Source organism: Daphnia magna, linkage group LG2 (genome assembly GCF_020631705.1).
Source record: "Daphnia magna isolate NIES linkage group LG2, ASM2063170v1.1, whole genome shotgun sequence".
NCBI classification, from domain to species: domain Eukaryota; kingdom Metazoa; phylum Arthropoda; class Branchiopoda; order Diplostraca; family Daphniidae; genus Daphnia; species Daphnia magna.
The window spans coordinates 8601450-8620985 of NC_059183.1; the positions used below are offsets into that span (position 1 = coordinate 8601450).

Here is a 19536-nt window from a genome sequence, read left to right on the forward strand (position 1 = left end):
ACAACGGTTAAAACACGCTTCCATTACACAATCATCTGACGGTTATCACATGATGTTGACTAGATTATTTAGTTTTAGTTGGACTCATTCAGGTACGTTTCTTCTTTGGTGGTAGGTAGATGGGTTTACCATTGCACAGTTTCAAGATCTCTTCATTTTCTTGGTAATTCAACATCTCTTTCTTTAGTAATCTTGGAGAAAATGATAGAGCAACCAGAGTGATACCTACAATTTGAAGCAAGGAACTTATTATTTTCTGTTCTAAATACTGCAGAGAAATGAGACATTACCATCTACCATGACTGGGAAAATTATATGAAAATTGAATGCAGAGCTTTTGAATTTCAGTGCTTCAAGTATCAGGTATGTCATTTTCAGCACTAGGTAATAAAAATAATCTAGTTACAGCTGCATACAAATATTTTGCATAAAAATATTTTGTACAAATAATTACAGAGTGAAAACATTGCCATTACTGCCATCCTGGAACAAACAAACAAATAAAAAACAAAAAATAGTAAAAATGAGTAGTAAAGAAATGAATATGAAGTTTCTTTTAGAGGCAAATATCATAATTTTTACTTACGACCAGTGGTGAATGCAAAAGGCACTCAGTAAAAGAATGCTTCCATTTTGAACTGAGTACACTATTAAGAGCCTTGCAGTTGAAGATGGTACAGGTACTGAAAACAATCAAAAGATGTTAACTTTCACACATGCATAGTCAAACCTGTTAGTTAGAATACATCTTTGATTGTCTTCATTGCTGATAGAGAAATTTTGATTGCTGTAATAAGACCCCAAGAATACGTCCTTGTCGAGCCAAGAACGAAGAGCTTGAGCAAAATCTAAAAAGGCCACAAAAGCTAACCATCCTCTTAAAGTGTACACTCCTCTATCTACCCTCATGTCAGATCATCCGAGTGACGCTGTGCTTTCGCAATGAACGAACTGTAGAATCCGCCAAATTGTTTGGAACGGGACTAGGTACATACAAGGCCCAATAACAACAACTGTCATTCATTCATTGGAGCTGAGGGGATAGCACTCATAGCAGAGGATAGGAACCTGGTGGTGGCAGTGAAAGTAATTCCTTCCAGCTGATTTCATAAAAATTTACAGATGGCGTGGTTTTACAACTTTTTAAAAATTTGTCGACAGGAAAGAAAATTTTTGCCCTCCAGAAAAAGTTTCAGCGGTTTCAGTTTGGATTTTTGTTCGTTTATAATCTTTATATTACCAAATTCAAAATACAGATGAATACATCAGCTACTCAAGAACAGTCCCAGAGTGAAGTATATTTGATATTAGATTGTTGTGTGTTTCATATATTATACATCATATATATTATGCACTAGCCAATACAAGCTCAAACTTGTATTATAATTCATCCCGGCTCTAAAAATCTCCGGATTGGTCGGGCTTCGGACGTCAATCCACATACCATCCTTCACGCTATTGCCAGGCCAAGGCGACCTAAAGGACCTTTGCATAGGGATCCTGTGCTTATTCCAACAGTAGTATTGGTAGTATAATTTACTTTTTCCAATAAAGATGGTCAACTTCATATTATTTTTTTGTCTCTAGTCTAAAGAAAACAAATTGCAAGTAGATGAAACATACCAGTCTATGAGAGGAACTTTGCAATCTTGTCTCAGGTCAGATGGCACTCCTCGGCCTGCTACTTCTACCCAACAAGTAGCATTAGCAAACAAACAATGCACTCCCATTCAAGGTTCAGTGTCAAAGTTACAATTTGTAACAAAATCTGATGTTGAGGACTATGTTATTGGAGATCAGGTCTAATATTTACTTTTCTTGCTTCTACTTTGTTTATTTTGAATTGGTTCAATATCCAGGTGTTATATGCTCATTCTGATGACCAATTTAATGTTCACTTTCCTTTTCGGCATGGTGATTTGAACATTCATTCTGGTGTGGGTGGATCTTTGAGCTCCATTCTTGCAGATCTGGAAACTATTTGGGGCCATTGTATTACAAACTTGCTAGAAATCCCAAAAACAGAATTGAAGGTAAATTTTATAAATATATTCCTAGTTGATCAAAGCTTGATTGTATCTACAAAGCACTACAGGGCTGTTTTGGTCATTCCTGACATTTACAATCGACTTTTCCTTAAAGAGTTAGTCGGTTTGCTACTTATTCAGCTTGGATTTGGAGGCTGCTTTCTCGTACAAGATCACGTAGCTGCAACTTTCGGTGCAGGACTTGGAGCAGCTTGCGTGGTCGATTTGGGTGATCAGAAAACATCAGTTTCTTGCGTTGAAGATGCGCTTTCGCAAAGAGCAACCCGAGTAGGCGATATTATATTTCCTGGTTTTTCTCTCGCTGTTTTTATATGATGCGTTGCGTTTCAGATTCGTTTAGATTATGGGGGGTCTGACATCACACAAGCATTTTTCTACTTACTACAGCGTGCAGGTTTCCCGTATAAAGAATGCCAACCACAACACCCACTAGACAGCGCCCTTTTGACAAGGATTAAAGAAGGATATTGCCATTTAAATCTCGTAAAAACAATTGTGCTACTATGATCACGTTAAGAGCATTCACCTCAAAGGTTTTATTTAGGACTTCTGTGGTCTCAGGGACGTGAACTTTGTGGTTGAAAGGCCAGGAGTAGCCACTCTTCGCTACCACATCAAGGTAATAAGGTATCTTTAATAAAAGAAAAACTAGATCATTTTATGAGCCTCCTTTTCTTTTGAAGATTGGCGATGAACTACTGTTAGCCCCTCTGGGGCTTTTTAACACCGAAGTGTTTGCATTAACTGGACAGGACAAGCGTGGCCAAGGCCAGGCCAATGCATCGGGGGATCCTGAGGATCCTCACGATGCAAACTATTTGCGTGAGACTAGCGTATGCTCCCGCATTTTATATCGCCAAATTCCCAAGAGATAAATCATTAATAGAACACCTTGTTGTAGAGGAGGGCTCACAAAGAGGCCTTGGAAAACCAAAGCACTTCGACAGCTTCCATGGACCCGATCGACAATTCAACCAATGCTGGTGGTCAAGGCGAAGAAGATCTCGTTGTTGATAGTTTAGCCGCAGATGCAGCCCCTGATGATCTACCCCAACAGCAACTTTTATACAGTCTAGACCAAGCGATTCTTCATTCTATTGAGCGTTGTTGTGAGTTGACAAATTTTAATTGGCAAAAAAGAAATTTGTATATTAACTTTTCGGTTTTCTGCCAGCATCGGACGACATGAAACGCCGAATGTATTCTTGCATTCTTCTCGTTGGAGGTGGAGCGAAGTTCGAGGGATTGTCGACGTGGTTGCACAATAGGTTGTTACTCCAAATTCCCTTTCAGTTTCGACCGGAGCAGACAGAAATTATAGTTGGGCCAAAGGAAATGGATCCTTCGATGGTGGCGTGGAAAGGGGCAGCAATCATGTCTTGTTTAGAATCGGCACAAGAATTGTGGATACGACCAACTGAATGGAAAAAGATTGGCGTCAGACTTCTACGAGAAAGGGCCCCGTTCTACTGGTAGAGTCGTTCAGTACATAGTGCTAATCCTCTATCAATATACTGGGTTTGAGCAGTTGAAATGCATTGTAATCTTATATTCAGCCATAAGGAATACCCCCTCGAAACGAAGTAATGGAATTCGTCGGCCAGGATTTGATTTGGGAAGATTTCAAGAGTAACATCGTCAACATTATGCTGGAGAATGATTACAATAGGAAAGACTTAAAGTCGTAAGGCACAACGCCAATTCGGCTATTACAATGAACTAGAACTTCACGGTGTACAAGAGGTAATGAAAACGACTCGTGATCAAGACTATTTTTATCCGAGGCCTGGATATCAACACAAAAACTAGGCCTTCTTGGAGACATCACGTGTAGAAGCTGTTTTATCACCGTAGCTTTGTGAGATTTTGGAATATTCATAACGCAAAAGAAGGCCACCAGATTTTGTAGTTTCATGCAAAGTTCAATGACCCGTTGAGTAAGAACACCGGCAGACCATTTGAAAGGTGCTGCATCCGAAGGAGCAACCAATCCCAAACGGGTAAGTGCGGAGCATTGCTCGATAGAATCCAACAATTTTGCCAGAGGAACCATGTTACGCTGAAAGATGCTACTTTGAAAGCGGAATGAAGACAATTTTTAATTTAAAATTAAACACTTTCTTACGTACCTTAATGTATTTAGTTTCCGAGCACTGGGAAGCGCGGCGCATAGATGCTTCGTATAGCAACACAGGAGGGGCGATCCGAGATTCTTCAACCTTAGGCTCTCAAGGTGAATACATTCTTTTAATACCTTTTGAAACCATAAAGCAAAAAAGGATGTTCAAAGTAGACTAGATTTTAAAATTGAACAGATTTCAAAAAGAATACTGTTACCTCTTCCAAAAATACCCCTTCGACAATATTAAAGCTAGCAAGTGTCAGTTTCCTAAGCAGTTTGCATTGCGTTATCTGAGCCAAATCTTCCCCATCAATGCGAAACGTTTCACTTACGTCTGTGAAGACCCCAATTTCTAGTTCTTCTATTTGCAAACAACTTTTAAAGACTACTCCGAGGACAGGCAAATGTACAATTGGGTTCGATTCAGCAGCATTATAAAATGGCTCGCCAAATTTACGCTTTCGCGTTGGCCTCTCTCGTTTGTGATCTAAATCCCAAATTTTGATTTAAGCCGCACAATCATGTAGATGTTTTAGTATTACCAACAGCCAATAGGGAAGGCTCAACGGAGAAAGCTTGGAGCCCAGCGAGATTCTCCCAAGAGTTTGAATACCATTCTTCTCCAACGACTTGATTCTTCGTTTGTAACATGGCGTTGCCCCAGTCATCATATACTGGAAGCGCCTTCAACTTCAGTGCCTTGAGATGAGGGTGATTAAGACAAAAATCTGAGAATCCCTAAAATAATTAAATATTAGTAATCCAACCACTTTTGACATTGGCTTTTCGTATTTACTTGGTCAGAGTAGAAGCAGGAAATCAACCTAGCATTAGGGGCCTTCAACCCTTTTTTTATAAACACCGGGAAAGGTTCTCGCACATTCCTGATGCTTTCCAAGTCTATGTTTTCTAGTGGATCATTCATGTACCATCCATCAGCCTTTAATTCACGATCGGTCGAATTCGCTGTGCGACTAGGTACATTTTTTTCAATCCACCAAACTTCAAACATTCCCCTTGGAATTCTCAGGTGTTTAAACGTTAAGGAAGAGAACCTATCATTGATAACAGGACAGGGAGAAGCATCATTCCAGTGGTTTTTCAGATGTCTCATATCTGTTTTGAAAACCAGATACTCCTGATATCTACGCTTTGACGATTGTTGGGGTATTCGCAACCCTCCACTGTCTTCTTCCATATTAACCACCACCAAAGAATTCAAAACAAATTTTCCTTTCACCTCACTGAATGGGCTGTTCATGTGGATGCTTGGATCTTGATCTTTTACTGGTACCAATGTAAGCTCCTTTAAGTTGTCACAGAAACTATACTTTGAAATAAAAATGAGTACAGTATAGTGAAAATATTGGGTAGTTTCAGATTTTCTATGAATACCTTAAAAATATTGTCAACTCTCTGAGAGATGAATGAAACAGAACTAACTCCAATTGAATGAGTTTCTGCATACTGTCATAGCAGTCCTTCAGACAAGTTTGCTGGAGAATAACATCAGTGGATGGTTGTGAAACATTTTTCCCACTCTTTTGAGTTAACTTGAGGTCATCATGGGATAATGTCATTGATAGATGAGTAATTCTTTTACACTTTCCAAAAATATGTGCCAAATGTCCACAATTAAGTTTTGTTTCTGAAATTTTAAGCACTTCTATATTTTCACATTTTTTTATGAAGTTTTGAAGCAAGATTGCAGGAAGCCAATAACAATTGTTAAAGCTACATTCTGTTAGCTGGAAAGGATCAACACTAAGGGTCAGATGTGCTTTGAAATCTCCAACTGAGATTCCTGTCATCCAACAATTTTCAAACCGAAGCAATCTAAAAACAATGAAGCTAGAGGAATGATTCTTCTAAATAAAAGAAACTTCTTTACCTGAGAAAATTGCGCGAGACATGTAAGAATCGACTACAAGTTAAGGAAAAGTTTATAACGTCCTTTCCCGACAGAAGTTCCATAAGAAGGAGCAACAGTTCAGAAGGTAAACGTAGAATGTCACACTTTTCTTCATTAGAATCCATAATACGTCTCGAACAGAAAAAAGAACTACGTTGTTTTGAGTTATATCATACAAAATATTAAAGAAAGCTCTATTAATATCTACTATCGATCCGATACGGAGACTAAAACAATCGTTCTAAATTCCCTATCACACGTGCATTTTTGCAGATGCGTCGTCTGCTGTTGATTGTGTTTACTTTTGCTTGGTAAAATCTATTGCACCGCAAACTTTGCAGCCCTCTAGTGGCAAATTGTGCTATTGCACCACAAACTTTGCGGCTCTCTTGTGTGAAAGTGCGCTATTGCACCGCAAAGTGCGATGTATACTACTCTGCTGTGCACCAATAAACACAACATTACTTAAGTAATAATAATAAGTAATAATACTTATTGGGCATTGTCTAGTTTTAATATTTTATTTACTTTAATGTTCCAGTCTTCTAGTCTAGTATTCTACGTTCTCGGCTAAAATAAGATTCATTGACGATCATATTCGTCAAGATTCATCCCCGAGATAATTTTTAACTATGCTAAAACTGAACTAAAACGATGAAATGAAAACTAGGCAATATCGCGAAAGGCGCAATTTTCAAAAAAGGATGAAATTGAAACATAAATAACACATCCCCAAATTACACTATATCAATGAATCTGGTACCTAAAAATCGGGAATGAAAAAGGAGCTTAAATGCATTTACGTTTCTCGCACATTGACTGGCAATATAAAATTTAATAAATGAAAAACGTGTTTTTTCCTATCACCCGTGTAGCTGATCGGCCTGCTAGTCCAGCGAACCTAGCGGAGAATTTTGGAACCCCGCAGTAAACACCCACTGGTTTTAGGGATAGGCGATCCCTAAAAGGGTGAGTGTACGTACCTTACTATTATATCGTGCTTTTGCTTTGGGTTGTGCAACCGAAAAAGCGGGGAACGACAACTAAAACTCAGGCTATGGCTATGGGATGTGGTGCTATTGGCTGGAAACAGGAACAAAGGAGCTTTTTTGCATATGAGAAAAAGATATTGCAGGCTCATACTCATGTCTTAGAATCACGTGGCGAAATCTTGACTGAAATATTGGCGTGAAAAATATGGAAAACTCACAAAATTGAGTAGCAGACGAAAAAGGAGCTCCCTAAGTTCGTCCCCTGAGCTTTAGTTTCGGGATCGTCTGCTCATTTATTTTTAAATTGGGAATTTGGGATACCAAGACATGTTTCAGTCACAAATCGTTCTTATCAAAGTTATCAGTCATACATAGTGATCCAACCGACTTAACATTATTTTAAGTACGGTCCTAAAATGAGTGTGCGTGATATTGAAAGTGTTGTAAAGGTAGTGACGTATAGCCTAATTCTGATATTCAAATTCCGCGATAAACGCATCGATTCGAAGAAAATGCACATATTTTTCTCGAGCTGTCATTTTTTGCGACTTGTTCGCCAATTTATGATGAAAACTGATGCCGAAATCTATGAAGTCCCGACCGCTTTATTAAAAAGGGTATTGCAGAAGCATGGCTGCTTCAATGCCCATCTGGATTTAGGAAATATTTTGATTTTTGGTTCAGATTTTCTCCCCAAAGTTTTAAAACAACCTAGGTGGTTACTTGTGCAAACACCATATTGCACTGCCCGTTGGGTATGTGCAATAAGCCTTCCAATCAGGAAATTACATAATGGATGTTTTGCCAGTAATCAACTTTATCACAACTTGTTTGTCATGAAACCTAAATCACCCATTCAGATATTTCCGGAAACACTACAACAAACTAGTATACCATCAGCTATCACTGCACGTGTTTCCTTGTTGAATTCCAGCCAAACCAGCAGTGACATTGTAGAAAAATTAAAAAAATTCTTCAATTCAAAAAAATATTTACAGCCAGGTGATCTGTTTCAAGTTGATAAAGGTCTGCTGTTTAAAGTACATTCAGTTGATGCGTCAAAGTCGGTAAAAAAGAATATTGGATATTTCGTTGAAAACCAAAAATCGTCATTGTTCCAGCTTGCCAGTATACCTTCGTTACAATTTTCTCTAACACAAAAACTCAAGAAAATACCAACGGAATTGTCATTTTCAACTTTCGAGGAAATAAGAAATTGCACCATATCAAACCGCCCTCCCAGCTTGTCTGGATATTGCGATTTCGTACACAAACTTATAGCCCCTTTTATTGCACATGGCACACCTGATTTTACGAATCGGAACGCCTGTCTTGCACTCCCTACATTCCTAATGACTGGACCTTCTGGGTCTGGCAAACGCTTAGTTGTAAAATGCGTTGCGGATGCCTTGGGTCTTGAGTTCGTCGAAGTGTCCTGTCTTAGCCTTCTAGGCGAATCAAGTAAAGCCTCCGAATTACGTATTCGTAATGCTTTTGAAAACGCCCGTCAAGTTTCTCCAGCTATTTTATATTTCACAGATATTGAGGTAAGTGCATCATTACCATCAGAGCATATTTAAAATAAAGTTGATCACTTTTTTTTTTTTTTAAGGTTATTGGTAAAAGTCGTGAGGGAAGTGTTTCGGATTTCCGAATTCTGCGATTCTTCGTCTCGGAAATCCACCAACTTCAGATGAATTTAATAACAGATTCACAGTCTCCGCTGTTCATCGTTGGGAGTTGTCGAGATAGGAATAAATGTTCCCCGGATGTGTGTGGTGCCTTACTTCATAAAATCAACATTGCCAGTCTGAGCGATGATCAACGGATTACTACATTCCGGTGGCTTCTTGAAGAAAGATCTCTGCTAGTCAATACACCTCTGGAAGATCTAGCACGAAGAATGCACGGATTCCTCTTAGGTTATATTTGTTACCGAAATTGCCAGATTCATACCAGCAGACTTTGGTTTTAAAATTATATTATTATTTTAAAAATTGTGGAATTCTAGGAGATTTGAAAGCCGTCATTTCGATTGCTACAAGGTAAATAAGTTTTCCAATAAACTACTTCAACATTTTTCTTAACATTTTATTCAATTCAGGCATGCTGATTTCAGGGTGGATGGTGCAATCTCCGATGTTGCCTTGATTCCATCGTCTTCCATTGACCATGCCATAGGTACTTTTCCTGTATCTGTATAGCATATTGAAGTCTTGTATCGATAAAAATGCCAAATGCTTTCACTCTAGATTTTGTCCGCCTTTGGCAAAGCAAAAACATGAACGCCCCAACAATTCCTGAAGTCCGGTGGGAGGATGTCGGTGGATTGCAGCACATAATCACCGAGTTACTGGACACTATTCAACTTCCTTTAAAATTTCCAAGCCTTATTGAAAACGGACTAAAGCGATCAGGTTCTTAAAAAAAAACGAAAAAAAAGGTTTAAAATCTATGAAAGGCAACGATGAATATTTAAAACTACTTTAGGTATTCTGCTTTATGGACCTCCTGGAACGGGGAAAACTTTGTTAGCGAAAGGTATAAATATATTTAATATAGCATAGATCATTTTAGTTAAAAATTTTTGTATTACACTTTCAAATATTTCAGCTGTAGCTACCGAGTGCAATTTGCACTTTTTGAGCATCAAAGGTCCCGAATTGCTCAACATGTACGTCGGCCAAAGCGAAGAAAATGTGCGTAATGTTTTTCAAACAGCTAGGCAAGCATCACCATGTTTGATTTTTTTCGACGAGTTGGATTCTCTGGCGCCTAATCGTGGACGAAGTGGTGATTCTGGAGGAGTAATGGATAGGTGAACCTGCTCGCCTACCTAAGAATGTTCCATTTTTACTTTCTAATGTATATTGTCCTTTCCCAGGGTTGTTTCACAGTTATTGGCCGAATTAGACGGGATAAACAAATCGGCTGTGGTTTTTGTGATAGGTGCGACTAATCGTCCTGATTTGATTGATCCTGCTCTGCTTAGACCTGGAAGGTTTGTTAATAATGATTGTTATCGTGTTTTTTTTTATACAATATAAATGCTCTTATATTGATAGGTTTGACAAACTTCTCTTTCTAAGCGTTAACGACTCCAAGGAATATCAGCTTTCAGTCTTGAAAGCCCTTACTAGAAAGTAGGTCAAAAGCTCATTGCGCTGTTACAGATCACTTTATGCCTAATAGAGAATAACCGTAAACCCTTATCTGAAAGATTTCAGTTGCATCCGCAGGTTGATCTGGAAAACTTTGTTCTTGAGCTCCCGAAGTATTTAACTGGAGCCGATTTGTATTCTCTTTGCTCTAACGCAATGCTGAAAAACGTGGAAAGGAATATCCAACTCCTAAATGAAGGTGGAATAGTCCTGTCCTTTTTTTCTGTGGCGACTACGCCTGTTATATATTCCAATTAATTTCCCATCCCAACTGGAAATATTTTTTTTTTACCATATTCCAGGTCGTGTGATATCCGAAGCAGATAGAATGCTATCCGCAATTGATTTCCAGGCAGCTGCTGGTCAATTAGTTCCTTCCGTATCGTCAAAAGATCTGTCTTCTTACAGAGAACTGGAACGCAAGATTAACCAGCCACCGTAGCGTTTGCTTTTTGTTCAAATCACACTATTCTCTTCTGAAAGTTCCACGGTGGAACCCTCGCAAAAAAAAAGTAAAAGTCGGGCTTATTTTCCTGATATGATTTCCGCTAGATGGCGATACAGTACTTTTCAAAACAATGGACATAATTGAGTTAGTCAAATACTTTGTCTGCTTCGGAAAAGTTAATCTGCTTCAGAAGTGGGGTTGATGTAAGCACGTAAGTTTTTAATTTTTAAAAGAAAATTTGGTTTTTATAATTAAAAATCGCAGTAAAGAAGCAAAATCAAATGTTTTTTCTACCGATTCGGGTAGAATAACAATGGACAAGTTAAGTGTTTGACCATTTTGATATTCTGATTCATAATTCTAAAGGCCTTACTTTTATTATTGTCTAATGTTTAACAATGTTGGTAGTGACGCAAGACTTTGTTGGGGCTTTATGAGAAACCAAGATCCCTTTCCCAAATGGAAAGATACTTAACTAGACACAAACATATCTACTAAACACATTGCGTTCTCATGTGATTCATTATAGTTTATTTTTTAATGTTACTACATGTTTCCCAGATGTAGATTGATATTTGTAAGGAATTGAAAGAGATTGCACTCATAAAATTTTTTGAACCTTTTCCTTGCAAAAACTCTTCATCAGGCCCCAGTAATTATATCAGAGTTGTCTATCTTGTGGCAGCCAATTGTGACACTACCGTGATTGACTGCAGTTGGTTGTATTTGTAGTCTGGGAAAAGAAAATTAATACAAGCAGTATGAAACAACAAATAGCAAACCTGGGTTCCTTGAATTGAATATAGTTAGATTAGTAGTTTAGTCGCAGTCGATAAACTTGATTCCACGTTTGTTCTTGCTTTTGATTGATATAAACCATTTTCATGGGTTTGATATACATGCCATTTTACTATAGTTAAGTAAAAAAGGCAGCTCTTAACATACCACACAAACAGTCTGCAAAGTGAACCATATTTCATCCATTTACCTAGGAAATTTCCATTTGACAATATAATTCTAAGTGTATATAGTCTATGTACTACATTCACACCTAAATGAACACACACCTTAAATGACAGAGCAAAACAGTGAGATTATAATGTGACTCATGGCTCAGTGGTTGAGCATCGGCCAGGCATGCTGCAACGTAAAGGTTCGATTCCTTACAGAGTCTAGTTGAAATAAAATGTGAATTAATAAGAGTTTTCCAAAGTTAATATGGCACTTTCAAACAGTGCATGTTTAAATAAATTAAGTCCACGAAATGTTTACTATCTAGCATGCGATGCTTACAAAGTGGCAATTGAACTATGAACCTGTAAATCCACGTGGTTCAGCGAAATTCCGCTGAGACACGAAATATTAAATATGTATAGATAGATCATGGCAGGGCAAATGCAATTTACAAAATGAAAAACTAAAATGTCGGAAAAAGAAATATTTTTGAAAAAATTTGTTTTAAGCATTTTGTATTGATACACAAACTTTAAAATTAACCAAGGTAGGGGGTAAACCCTACCTCAATTGAACCGAACCCCCGGGGAGATTACCCGGGGCGTGGCTAAGAGAAGCCGGAAAAGGATGGAAGGTTTCGGACAAGTTTTTACGTGAGCGATTAACCGTTAATTCGGATTTGTGGGTAGCCTCTTCGCCCTCCAATGATATCATAGAACTTGAGGACCCCCACGTCCCCTTTCCGGACAGCGCACTCACAACCTTTACTGCTGATCACAGTAGGGGCATGACCCCCTACGGGCTTATCACAAGTCAAGGGGAAACGGGGCCACAGAAAAGAAGGGAGCCCAGATATGCACTGAAATTTATAAAAACTTTGATATTTTATCTTCGAGATGAATCAGCGACCAAAGGTAACGTGCAGGCAGCGTCCTTTAAAATTTCCACATGCCCTTCCAGCTGTTATCGTTTTAAAATCTCGTTCAAGTATGTACCTCTTTTGATTCAGTATGATTATTAACCTATGTTGGCCAAAAAGAAATGAAACATTAATCAATATATAAACGATTGCTTATAAATATGTATTCAATAAAATTCGTGCAATCCTTCCTTACCTCTTGTTCTGGAGAACTGATAGTATTCTTTGTATTCAGCGTATGGTTTAATATGACATAGTCCGTTGCATCCTCCTCACCAGATCTCCTTGGATTTTAACATTCATCTTGCATGGAAATCATCAAGTCGGCATTTGGTCATTACATTCCTCTTTAATACATTCTGTTGATGGATGCGTTGCTGGATGGTAAGTTGCCGGACGAGGCGGAATACCTCGTGAGTTTGATCTGTTTGGATGTGGATGACTTGCTAATCCATAAAATTTCCATTCTTTATGTCACGGAAAAGAATACCCTCTTCCGATTTGCCTTTGGAGGTCGATATAACCTCGAGATAAGAATAATGCATCAAAGTTTTCTTTTAAAAATTGAAGATAAGTACAAATTTTTTCGAAGCACAAAGTTATTAAATTACGTGAGCAATGACGTCGAGGAAGTGAACATCATTCCGATTGATGCACCGGAAGGCGAAGAAACTCTAACCGAAAAGCGACCACTTTTCTAATACCTCTGCAAACAAGACAATAAATTGCATTTCAATTAGTTGTAATCATGGGTTTACAGGCAGAAAATACCGACAGAGCTAGAACTTCAGCTTTGGCCTGAGATGCTTCAAAACTTTCAACTTCATTTCAAGAGCTCTGCATCAGAATGACACACTGGGGAGGACTGATGTCGCAAACAGAGAGAGCTATTTTCGTTGACATACACATGATCTCTTTCACAGTTAGACACGTGATCTAAACCTGCTGTCCAATGAAGCAAAAAAGCAACGTAATTCTATATATTAAAAAAAATGCTATTTTTGTTATACCTGTTTGGCTTTGTAAAAGTGATACCAATTCACAACACAGTCATGCCCGCTGTGAATATCATCTATCACACATGGCTCTGCAGATGGGTGTCTGCCTGGAAAGCTGAAGATTGTGGAATAAATCTCCACTTATGGGGAAAATTTATCTTAAGTAAAAGGTCATGTGTTGTTTCATTTTACCAATTTACCATTTGTTTCAGAGAACTCGTAACAAGAAACAAATTTATTGTGCTCCAAATTTAGGTTTATCCCGCTAATTTAAGAATACCAAAAAAGTTACTGATTAACATGATTGCAGATTTGTCAAATACCTTAAACATCTTTTTACAACCTTTCCAATTACTCTTAGTTGGCATCAAGACTTCCTATGTTCTTTGTTCCAAGAAGCAAGAAAATATTTACGATACAAGAGTCCTCTAAAGTAAGTCCACAGCTACAACTTTCCTTAAGGGAAGAGTCTTTTAATACCATTTAGTATTATGTTCAATAACCGTTTAGCTATTGTAAATATTTGTAATAGATTTGCATGTGGAAGCCAAATACAAACCTAAAGATATGAAAACATTGTCTGACAGCAAATAAAAACTGAAAGAAATAACATGCAAATTAGCAAATATACTGTACTGTACCGTTCAAAATCAACCTTCAAACAATCGTGTGTTGTGCGAAAAAATTGTCCCTCAGGTTGGTACGAAAAAATGGCAAATTTTTGTGTTTTAACCAGTAGCCAAAAGAAGGTTTAAAACGGAACTCACTGAATTTATTATCCCCCCGCTGAACACGTCTCGAATCCTAACAACCATGCTAACAACTAACATCTGATGAACCATGAATTTCTACTGCAGACGATGCACTAAGCAGTGTAGCCATCTATTGATAAGATATCTAGTTTTACTTGATTAATTAAGCCCGACATTTTAAGACCGACTTATTGTATTAAAAATTGGCTTGGAATTTAACTTAACCTAAATAAAATTAAATAAATAAAACCCCTCAATAAAACTAAGTTTTAAAAAGGGCAGCACTTTGTTTTTTTTTAACAAATGGTTTAACGAGATAAACAACAACTTAATCTAAATCAAGTAATCAACATTCAATTTGGATTATGCCGTGTGATTTTTGTTGAATTCCATGAGATGTCGTTTTTCGCAGATTTTGACAAAAGTGGGAAGGCTATACCCTTCCCACTTTTCCATTTTTGGCCAAATTTCAACTTTCGCTTAAAATACATGATTTCAATTCAGAATTGAATGCTAATCACGGAAATCAAGTTTATTTTTCAATTGGCCTTATACTTTTTTAAAACTTAACGTAAACAAGAAAATATAAAGTTGGTGTGGTAACAATACTTTATATTAGCGGTCAGTTTTGTTTGTTTACTTACTGTGATTCTTTTTTCTCCAACGCTATCGAAAACTTCGCGAACAGCGGGAACCGTTGAGTGTAATCAGAGCATATACGGTTGCCGCGATTCAAGAGCAACTACAGCCCAACCCTATCGGGAACTTCCCGAACGGAGTGAGAGCCACTAGTAATATGGCAATTGAGTTGTTAAAAAGAAAAATAAGTAGTAAGTTTAAAAATATAAGTTTTATTATTACGTTGATAAACAATTTTCTACTTGTAGTTGTAAAATTCTTCATTTAGGCAAAACTATAAAAGGATAAAATTTTTCACTTAGAAATAAAATTCAAAATTTCTAAACTTCTACTCACATTGATAAAATGACATAAAATAGACTTGAACCTTCATCCTCACATCGATAGATGTGTAGATCGAGTTCTTTAACCATCATCAATACCGTTGAAAATTTTAGCAATGGTGAGATGTAATGATGAGAATATTACTTAGTGTACACAAATCTTTCTCTTTAACTAATAGTTAAGGATTCTAAGATATTCTGAATAAAAAATACATGGAAACCCTGTTATTGCTTAATCTTGTATTTAGGTTTTCGAAGCAGTAGCAGTAGCAAGCGCCAGATGGCGTGTCGTAACTTTTTTTTTTCTCTGATCGGTTGTTGCCAGGTAACGCATCACCGTCATGGGAGGTATTTAAGTTTACAGGCCTTAACCATTAAGTAGGCCTTGCCTAACCCCCCATAGGACATGCGCGTCCTATTCCGTTTCGTGGCGCATCGTCGCTTTTCGGAACTTAAGGCATTATTTTTGCATTTCCCTACTGATTTAATGCTTCACTCATTTTCATTTCTAACTATCATCTCTAACTATTTCCCTTTTAAACTAGGTATTAAAATTTCACAATAGCAACTTGTGGACGTCCATTAAAGGCTGAAGAAGTAAACTGGCAATTTGTAAAATCCCTGCAGATGGCGGTAGTACCGTTATTGTGACGTCCACATTATTCGACCCCCCCCCTCCTCACTCCCACCTTATCACACTTCGTCACAAAGGTTCGACAACATTTCACCACCCTCCTACCCCTTTCTTCTTGGACTATGACGACATATGTGGACGACACTTTGTGACAAAATTTTCGGACAACGCTAGGCCTCTTTTTTTTTTCCTGAATACTGAATATCACCTGAAACAATGGTTTTTCCTTATATTTGCGTAAGGCGTGTATGCAGAGTTATTACAACGCTATGTTTTCTCAAAGATTTTACATTACCATAGCCAACATGTTTGCCATTAAAAATAAATCGTCGAATACAAAGTTTCCTTAGCCGCTGTGGGTCACGGAGTCCATTGATTAGATAACATCCCAAAAGGTCTTTGGGTACGTTAGCGTAAGAACAACATCTCATGAGACGGAGCGTTAAAATGTTAACCTTGATGCATTGAAAGTTTGAAATTTCCTAACTGATGGATTGGTTTCCATCAATTGACCATGCGTTAATCCTGAATCGTTGATGCTTCAAGCGAAAATACAGTTTGAGCAATTGTTTGATTTTAAAGCATTGGAAACAACCTTAATTATGATGTTTAACGACAAAATCAGTTTTGACAATTTCGGAAGAATTATTTCCTTGATACGGCCGCGTTAGCTACAACAACGAAACAAAAGCCGGGACAAAAGCTTCATCTTTGTTAAAGGCTAAACCGGAAATGGTAGGGTAGGTTTGAACGAGCACTATCGTACAATTAACAAACGGAGAAGCCTCGGCAATGCGTATCGAATGACTAGTAAAACGCAGTTGTACTTCGCCAACGAATAAGAAGCCTTGCTGATGGTCAAAGTATGTTCAGTCGTGTTCGTCCATTCGTCGTGATGCCGCGGTGGTTTCAGGGTCCACGCTGCACCAATCTTGTCCGATTGGACGGTCAAGTAGCAGTTATCACGGGGGCTAATACTGGAATCGGTAAAGAAACTGCCCGCGAACTCAGTCGAAGAGGTAAAGAGGCAAACATTTGTTATTTAAGTATATAACTTGTCCAAAAGTTGTAAAATCACGAATGTACAGTTCGTGTAGGATTGTTTGTAATAAGCCCCTCCTCTTTCTCGTATGATGTCCTTAGTCTTCCAAGGTTAAGCCTACACGTGTCAGCCTCAATAAAGCTTTTCTTTTACGATGTGAAATTTGATTTAAGTCCAGTTCAAGCATTCGTAAAACAGCCGACAGCGAAATAGCAGTTAGTTCTCTCAGCGTATTTTATTTTGTCTTCGTTTCACTCGATATTGTCCGTCTTTCGTAGTGAGAGTTATTCAGGGGACCCGATTTTTGTAATATTGTTTTTTTTTTTTGGTTTATAAAATGGGAGTTATTGTAAAACTTAATTTCAGCCAATAAGGTGAAATCAATATGAAACAAAATTTAGTGGGGCATGGGAACATTGCAAGAGTTTTCTTGGTTTTCCTATTTTTGCTTTTAAATTTGAAATTGAATTTGTTTAGTGAGAAAAAACCGGTTTTTGGGCGCCGAACTAACTGGTATAGTAAAACTGAGGAGATAGGATTGCAAATTTTTCAGTTCATTTTATCAAGGACTGAAAATATCCAGTTCTTATTTATAAAGGACTGTAAAATTTTCATTCCTATGTTATCGCCAATATTGGGAAGGATGCTTTTCTTTTCTTCTTCAATACTTAAAATTTTACAGGTGCTCAAGTCGTCATAGCTTGCAGGGATATTGAGAAGGCCGAAGATGCCGCCAGAGAGATCTCATCGGAAACAAAAAATGCCGTAACAACAGTGAAGCTAGACTTGGCATCCCTGAATTCCATTCGGATGGCAGCTCAAAGCTTGAAAATACAGCAACCCAAAATCCATCTTCTTATCAACAATGCGGGTAAAAACTTCCAGTTAAAAGAAACGGTTGTCACACAATAAAATGTTGCAATAATTTCAGGAATAATGGTGTGTCCTCAATGGAAGACGGAGGACGATTTCGAAATGCAACTGGGCGTAAATCATTTGGGCCATTTCTTATGGACTCTCATGCTACTCGTAATTGATTAAAATGACCAATAAGTAAATTGCGTATAACGGATATCCGTTATCGACATTTAGGACAACGTTAAAGAGGCTGCTCCATCTCGAATTATCAATGTGTCTTCAATTGCTCATACAAGTAAACTTACATGTCTGACATAGCTAAATGTACATGTTTTCAAAGTGGAAATTTATTTTAAGGAGGACGAATGGACTTCGATGACATCATGATGGAGAAAAATTACGAACCTACGCGCGCGTAACTATTTTTGACAAAAAAAATCCATCTGACCTATTCCTGACATTTGTTTAACATAGATATTGTCGAAGTAAATTAGCCAACATCCTTTTCACCAAAGAATTGGCTGATCGTCTTAGAGGTGTGTATAAGACTTCAACGAAACCGTAGTCGTTCTTCTAAATCGAACCAAAATTAAATTTTAATTTGTAAGGTACCGGAGTTACTTGCTATTCGCTTCATCCTGGAGTTGTTCAGGTAGGGCAAATCTCAAAACACTAGTCAGACCAACATTTTAATGCATTACTTAAATACATCAGTCCCAAGTCTCGAGCTGGTCAAGCTAGAGATTCAGCCTTGGTGAAATGAAAATTCTTTTCTTAGACAGAGTTAGGGCGACATCTGCGGGTGACTACCAATCGTTTGATAGATGACCTGTTTCATTGGTTTGGACGATACTTTTTTAAAACGGCTGAAATGGGCGCCCAAACGAGTATTTACTGCGCTACAGAACCATCGCTTTCCAATAAGACCGGCCTTTATTACAGGTGAAATAAGATAAACAATGTTTTCATCATAAATGACTTACCCCTTTTTTCCATGGACACAGTGATTGTGCTGAAGTGAGACCATCAAGGCAAGCCGAAAACAAAGAGTCTGCACGTCGTCTGTGGGAAATCAGTGAGCAGTTAGTGAACTTCAGTTACACCACGGAATAATTTGTCTCGCCACACCAAAAAACAAAGAGCCTGCACGTCGTCTGCAGGAAATCAGCGAGCAGTTAGTAATTTTCAACTCAGATTAATTTTCCTCATCACACTGTATGACGTTTAAATAGGTAAATTGAACTCTCGTAAGCCTGCTATTCATTCTCCGAATTTTGGTTGAAGTCCTATACCTACGTTAAGAGGGTGTCAAATGGGATGCCGACGGGTAGGTTATGCTTAGATTAGGAGCAGAAATCGAGCTTTAGATTCATGTATAAAACAATCAGGCAACAAAGAAATTAAGAAAAAAAAAATGCAAAATTTGATTTCAAATTTAAAAAATTTTGGTTTTCGATTTACTTTAATTAATCTGAGAACACTCATCTCTTTTTTCACAAAGAATGTAAATAAGGTGAATTTTGAAGACTAAAATATGTGTTTTAGCTGAAGTGAAACCAAAATTAGATTAGTTAGTTTAAAATATTACCACAAGGACGAATATTGGGTAGTCTGTACAATGTAGGCCGATCGTTTGACATATGGGGAAAGAAATCTGAAAAATTTTGAGGTGAACTAAAACTTAAATCAACTTCCTAAGGTAATTTGAAGAAAAAAAGCTATTATGGGAGGTAA

The 19536-nt window shown here is 37.7% G+C and overlaps 5 protein-coding genes and 1 long non-coding RNA gene across 19 annotated transcripts; 3 read left to right on the plus strand and 3 right to left on the minus strand.

The window, feature by feature from the left end:
* Positions 1-2: 2 nt before the first annotated feature.
* Positions 3-909, minus strand: LOC116917941. The gene is made up of 5 exons (XM_032923569.2): positions 747-909; positions 587-683; positions 455-483; positions 291-380; positions 3-225 (listed from the first exon to the last, which is right to left on the minus strand). Exons 1-5 carry the CDS (start codon positions 907-909, stop codon positions 89-91), a joined length of 516 nt encoding a protein of 171 aa, XP_032779460.1. The 3' UTR covers positions 3-88.
* Positions 910-961: 52 nt separating this feature from the next.
* Positions 962-3582, plus strand: LOC116917921 (actin-related protein 8). The gene is made up of 11 exons (XM_045169775.1): positions 962-1086; positions 1162-1295; positions 1359-1526; positions 1588-1800; positions 1860-2033; positions 2088-2315; positions 2379-2531; positions 2593-2667; positions 2732-2881; positions 2950-3157; positions 3223-3582. Exons 2-11 carry the CDS (start codon positions 1257-1259, stop codon positions 3522-3524), a joined length of 1710 nt encoding a protein of 569 aa, XP_045025710.1. The 5' UTR covers positions 962-1086; positions 1162-1256; the 3' UTR covers positions 3525-3582.
* LOC116917914 lies at positions 3153-6489 on the minus strand. 4 transcript variants are annotated; one of them, XM_045169774.1, is made up of 7 exons: positions 6062-6485; positions 5566-6006; positions 4967-5495; positions 4713-4908; positions 4386-4657; positions 4178-4302; positions 3153-3465 (listed from the first exon to the last, which is right to left on the minus strand). In XM_045169774.1, the coding sequence occupies exons 1-7, from the start codon at positions 6205-6207 to the stop codon at positions 3432-3434; spliced, it is 1743 nt and encodes a 580-aa protein (XP_045025709.1). In that variant the 5' UTR covers positions 6208-6485; the 3' UTR covers positions 3153-3431. The 4 variants fall into 4 exon arrangements, with proteins under 4 accessions (XP_045025709.1, XP_045025708.1, XP_032779422.2 ...); XM_045169773.1 differs by lacking the exon at positions 3153-3465 and adding an exon at positions 3568-4117 and having other exon boundaries at positions 4503-4657; positions 6062-6489; XM_032923531.2 differs by lacking the exon at positions 3153-3465 and adding an exon at positions 3568-4117 and having other exon boundaries at positions 6062-6481.
* Positions 6490-7097: 608 nt separating this feature from the next.
* LOC116917912 (peroxisome assembly factor 2) lies at positions 7098-11307 on the plus strand. Its single transcript, XM_032923524.2, has 11 exons — positions 7098-8621; positions 8687-8996; positions 9086-9119; positions 9179-9255; positions 9327-9491; positions 9565-9615; positions 9688-9892; positions 9959-10075; positions 10140-10217; positions 10295-10434; positions 10538-11307. Exons 1-11 carry the CDS (start codon positions 7491-7493, stop codon positions 10675-10677), a joined length of 2448 nt encoding a protein of 815 aa, XP_032779415.1. The 5' UTR covers positions 7098-7490; the 3' UTR covers positions 10678-11307.
* A 1073-nt stretch (positions 11308-12380) lies between these two features.
* Positions 12381-14537, minus strand: LOC116917944. 10 transcript variants are annotated; one of them, XR_004391322.2, is made up of 8 exons: positions 14196-14534; positions 13898-14113; positions 13755-13819; positions 13567-13694; positions 13332-13501; positions 13168-13262; positions 12753-13110; positions 12381-12659 (listed from the first exon to the last, which is right to left on the minus strand). It is a non-coding gene; the product is annotated as an uncharacterized LOC116917944 (long non-coding RNA). The 10 variants fall into 10 exon arrangements; XR_004391321.2 differs by having other exon boundaries at positions 13328-13501; XR_006643706.1 differs by having other exon boundaries at positions 12753-13262; positions 13328-13501; positions 13898-14151; positions 14210-14537.
* Positions 14538-16764: 2227 nt separating this feature from the next.
* Positions 16765-19061, plus strand: LOC116917955 (retinol dehydrogenase 12). Of its 2 annotated transcripts, XR_004391334.2 has the most exons (10): positions 16765-16921; positions 17627-17815; positions 17876-17973; positions 18037-18097; positions 18160-18217; positions 18277-18338; positions 18411-18454; positions 18581-18744; positions 18807-18976; positions 19035-19061. XR_004391334.2 is itself a non-coding variant. In XM_032923577.2 (9 exons), the coding sequence occupies exons 1-9, from the start codon at positions 16768-16770 to the stop codon at positions 18913-18915; spliced, it is 939 nt and encodes a 312-aa protein (XP_032779468.2). In that variant the 5' UTR covers positions 16765-16767; the 3' UTR covers positions 18916-19053. The 2 variants fall into 2 exon arrangements, 1 of the variants encoding a protein (XP_032779468.2); XM_032923577.2 differs by having other exon boundaries at positions 18807-19053.
* The last annotated feature ends 475 nt before the right edge of the window (positions 19062-19536 follow it).

Bases quoted from the DNA above. Each gene is read 5' to 3' on its own strand.
- LOC116917912 (XM_032923524.2), top strand. From the start codon at position 7,491: ATGAGTGTGCGTGATATTGAAAGTGTTGTAAAGGTAGTGACGTATAGC. The intron at 9,120-9,178 runs GTAAATAAGTTT...TATTCAATTCAG, and splicing joins GTCATTTCGATTGCTACAAG to GCATGCTGATTTCAGGGTGG. The intron at 9,616-9,687 runs GTATAAATATAT...CAAATATTTCAG, and splicing joins GAAAACTTTGTTAGCGAAAG to CTGTAGCTACCGAGTGCAAT.
- LOC116917941 (XM_032923569.2), bottom strand. From the start codon at position 909: ATGAGGGTAGATAGAGGAGTGTACACTTTAAGAGGATGGTTAGCTTTT. The intron at 381-454 runs GTAATTATTTGT...TTTATTACCTAG, and splicing joins AATGGCAATGTTTTCACTCT to TGCTGAAAATGACATACCTG. The intron at 226-290 runs GTAATGTCTCAT...TTCAAATTGTAG, and splicing joins TTTCCCAGTCATGGTAGATG to GTATCACTCTGGTTGCTCTA.
- LOC116917914 (XM_032923531.2), bottom strand. From the start codon at position 6,207: ATGGATTCTAATGAAGAAAAGTGTGACATTCTACGTTTACCTTCTGAA. The intron at 4,909-4,966 runs GTAAATACGAAA...TAATTATTTTAG, and splicing joins CCTGCTTCTACTCTGACCAA to GGATTCTCAGATTTTTGTCT. The intron at 4,118-4,177 runs GTACGTAAGAAA...CTTTCAAAGTAG, and splicing joins CGGAAACTAAATACATTAAG to CATCTTTCAGCGTAACATGG.
- LOC116917921 (XM_045169775.1), top strand. From the start codon at position 1,257: ATGAATACATCAGCTACTCAAGAACAGTCCCAGAGTGAA. The intron at 1,801-1,859 runs GTCTAATATTTA...TTCAATATCCAG, and splicing joins ACTATGTTATTGGAGATCAG to GTGTTATATGCTCATTCTGA. The intron at 2,882-2,949 runs GTATGCTCCCGC...ACCTTGTTGTAG, and splicing joins ACTATTTGCGTGAGACTAGC to AGGAGGGCTCACAAAGAGGC.
- LOC116917955 (XM_032923577.2), top strand. From the start codon at position 16,768: ATGTTCAGTCGTGTTCGTCCATTCGTCGTGATGCCGCGGTGGTTTCAG. The intron at 16,922-17,626 runs GTAAAGAGGCAA...AAAATTTTACAG, and splicing joins CCGCGAACTCAGTCGAAGAG to GTGCTCAAGTCGTCATAGCT. The intron at 18,339-18,410 runs GTGTGTATAAGA...TTAATTTGTAAG, and splicing joins ATTGGCTGATCGTCTTAGAG to GTACCGGAGTTACTTGCTAT.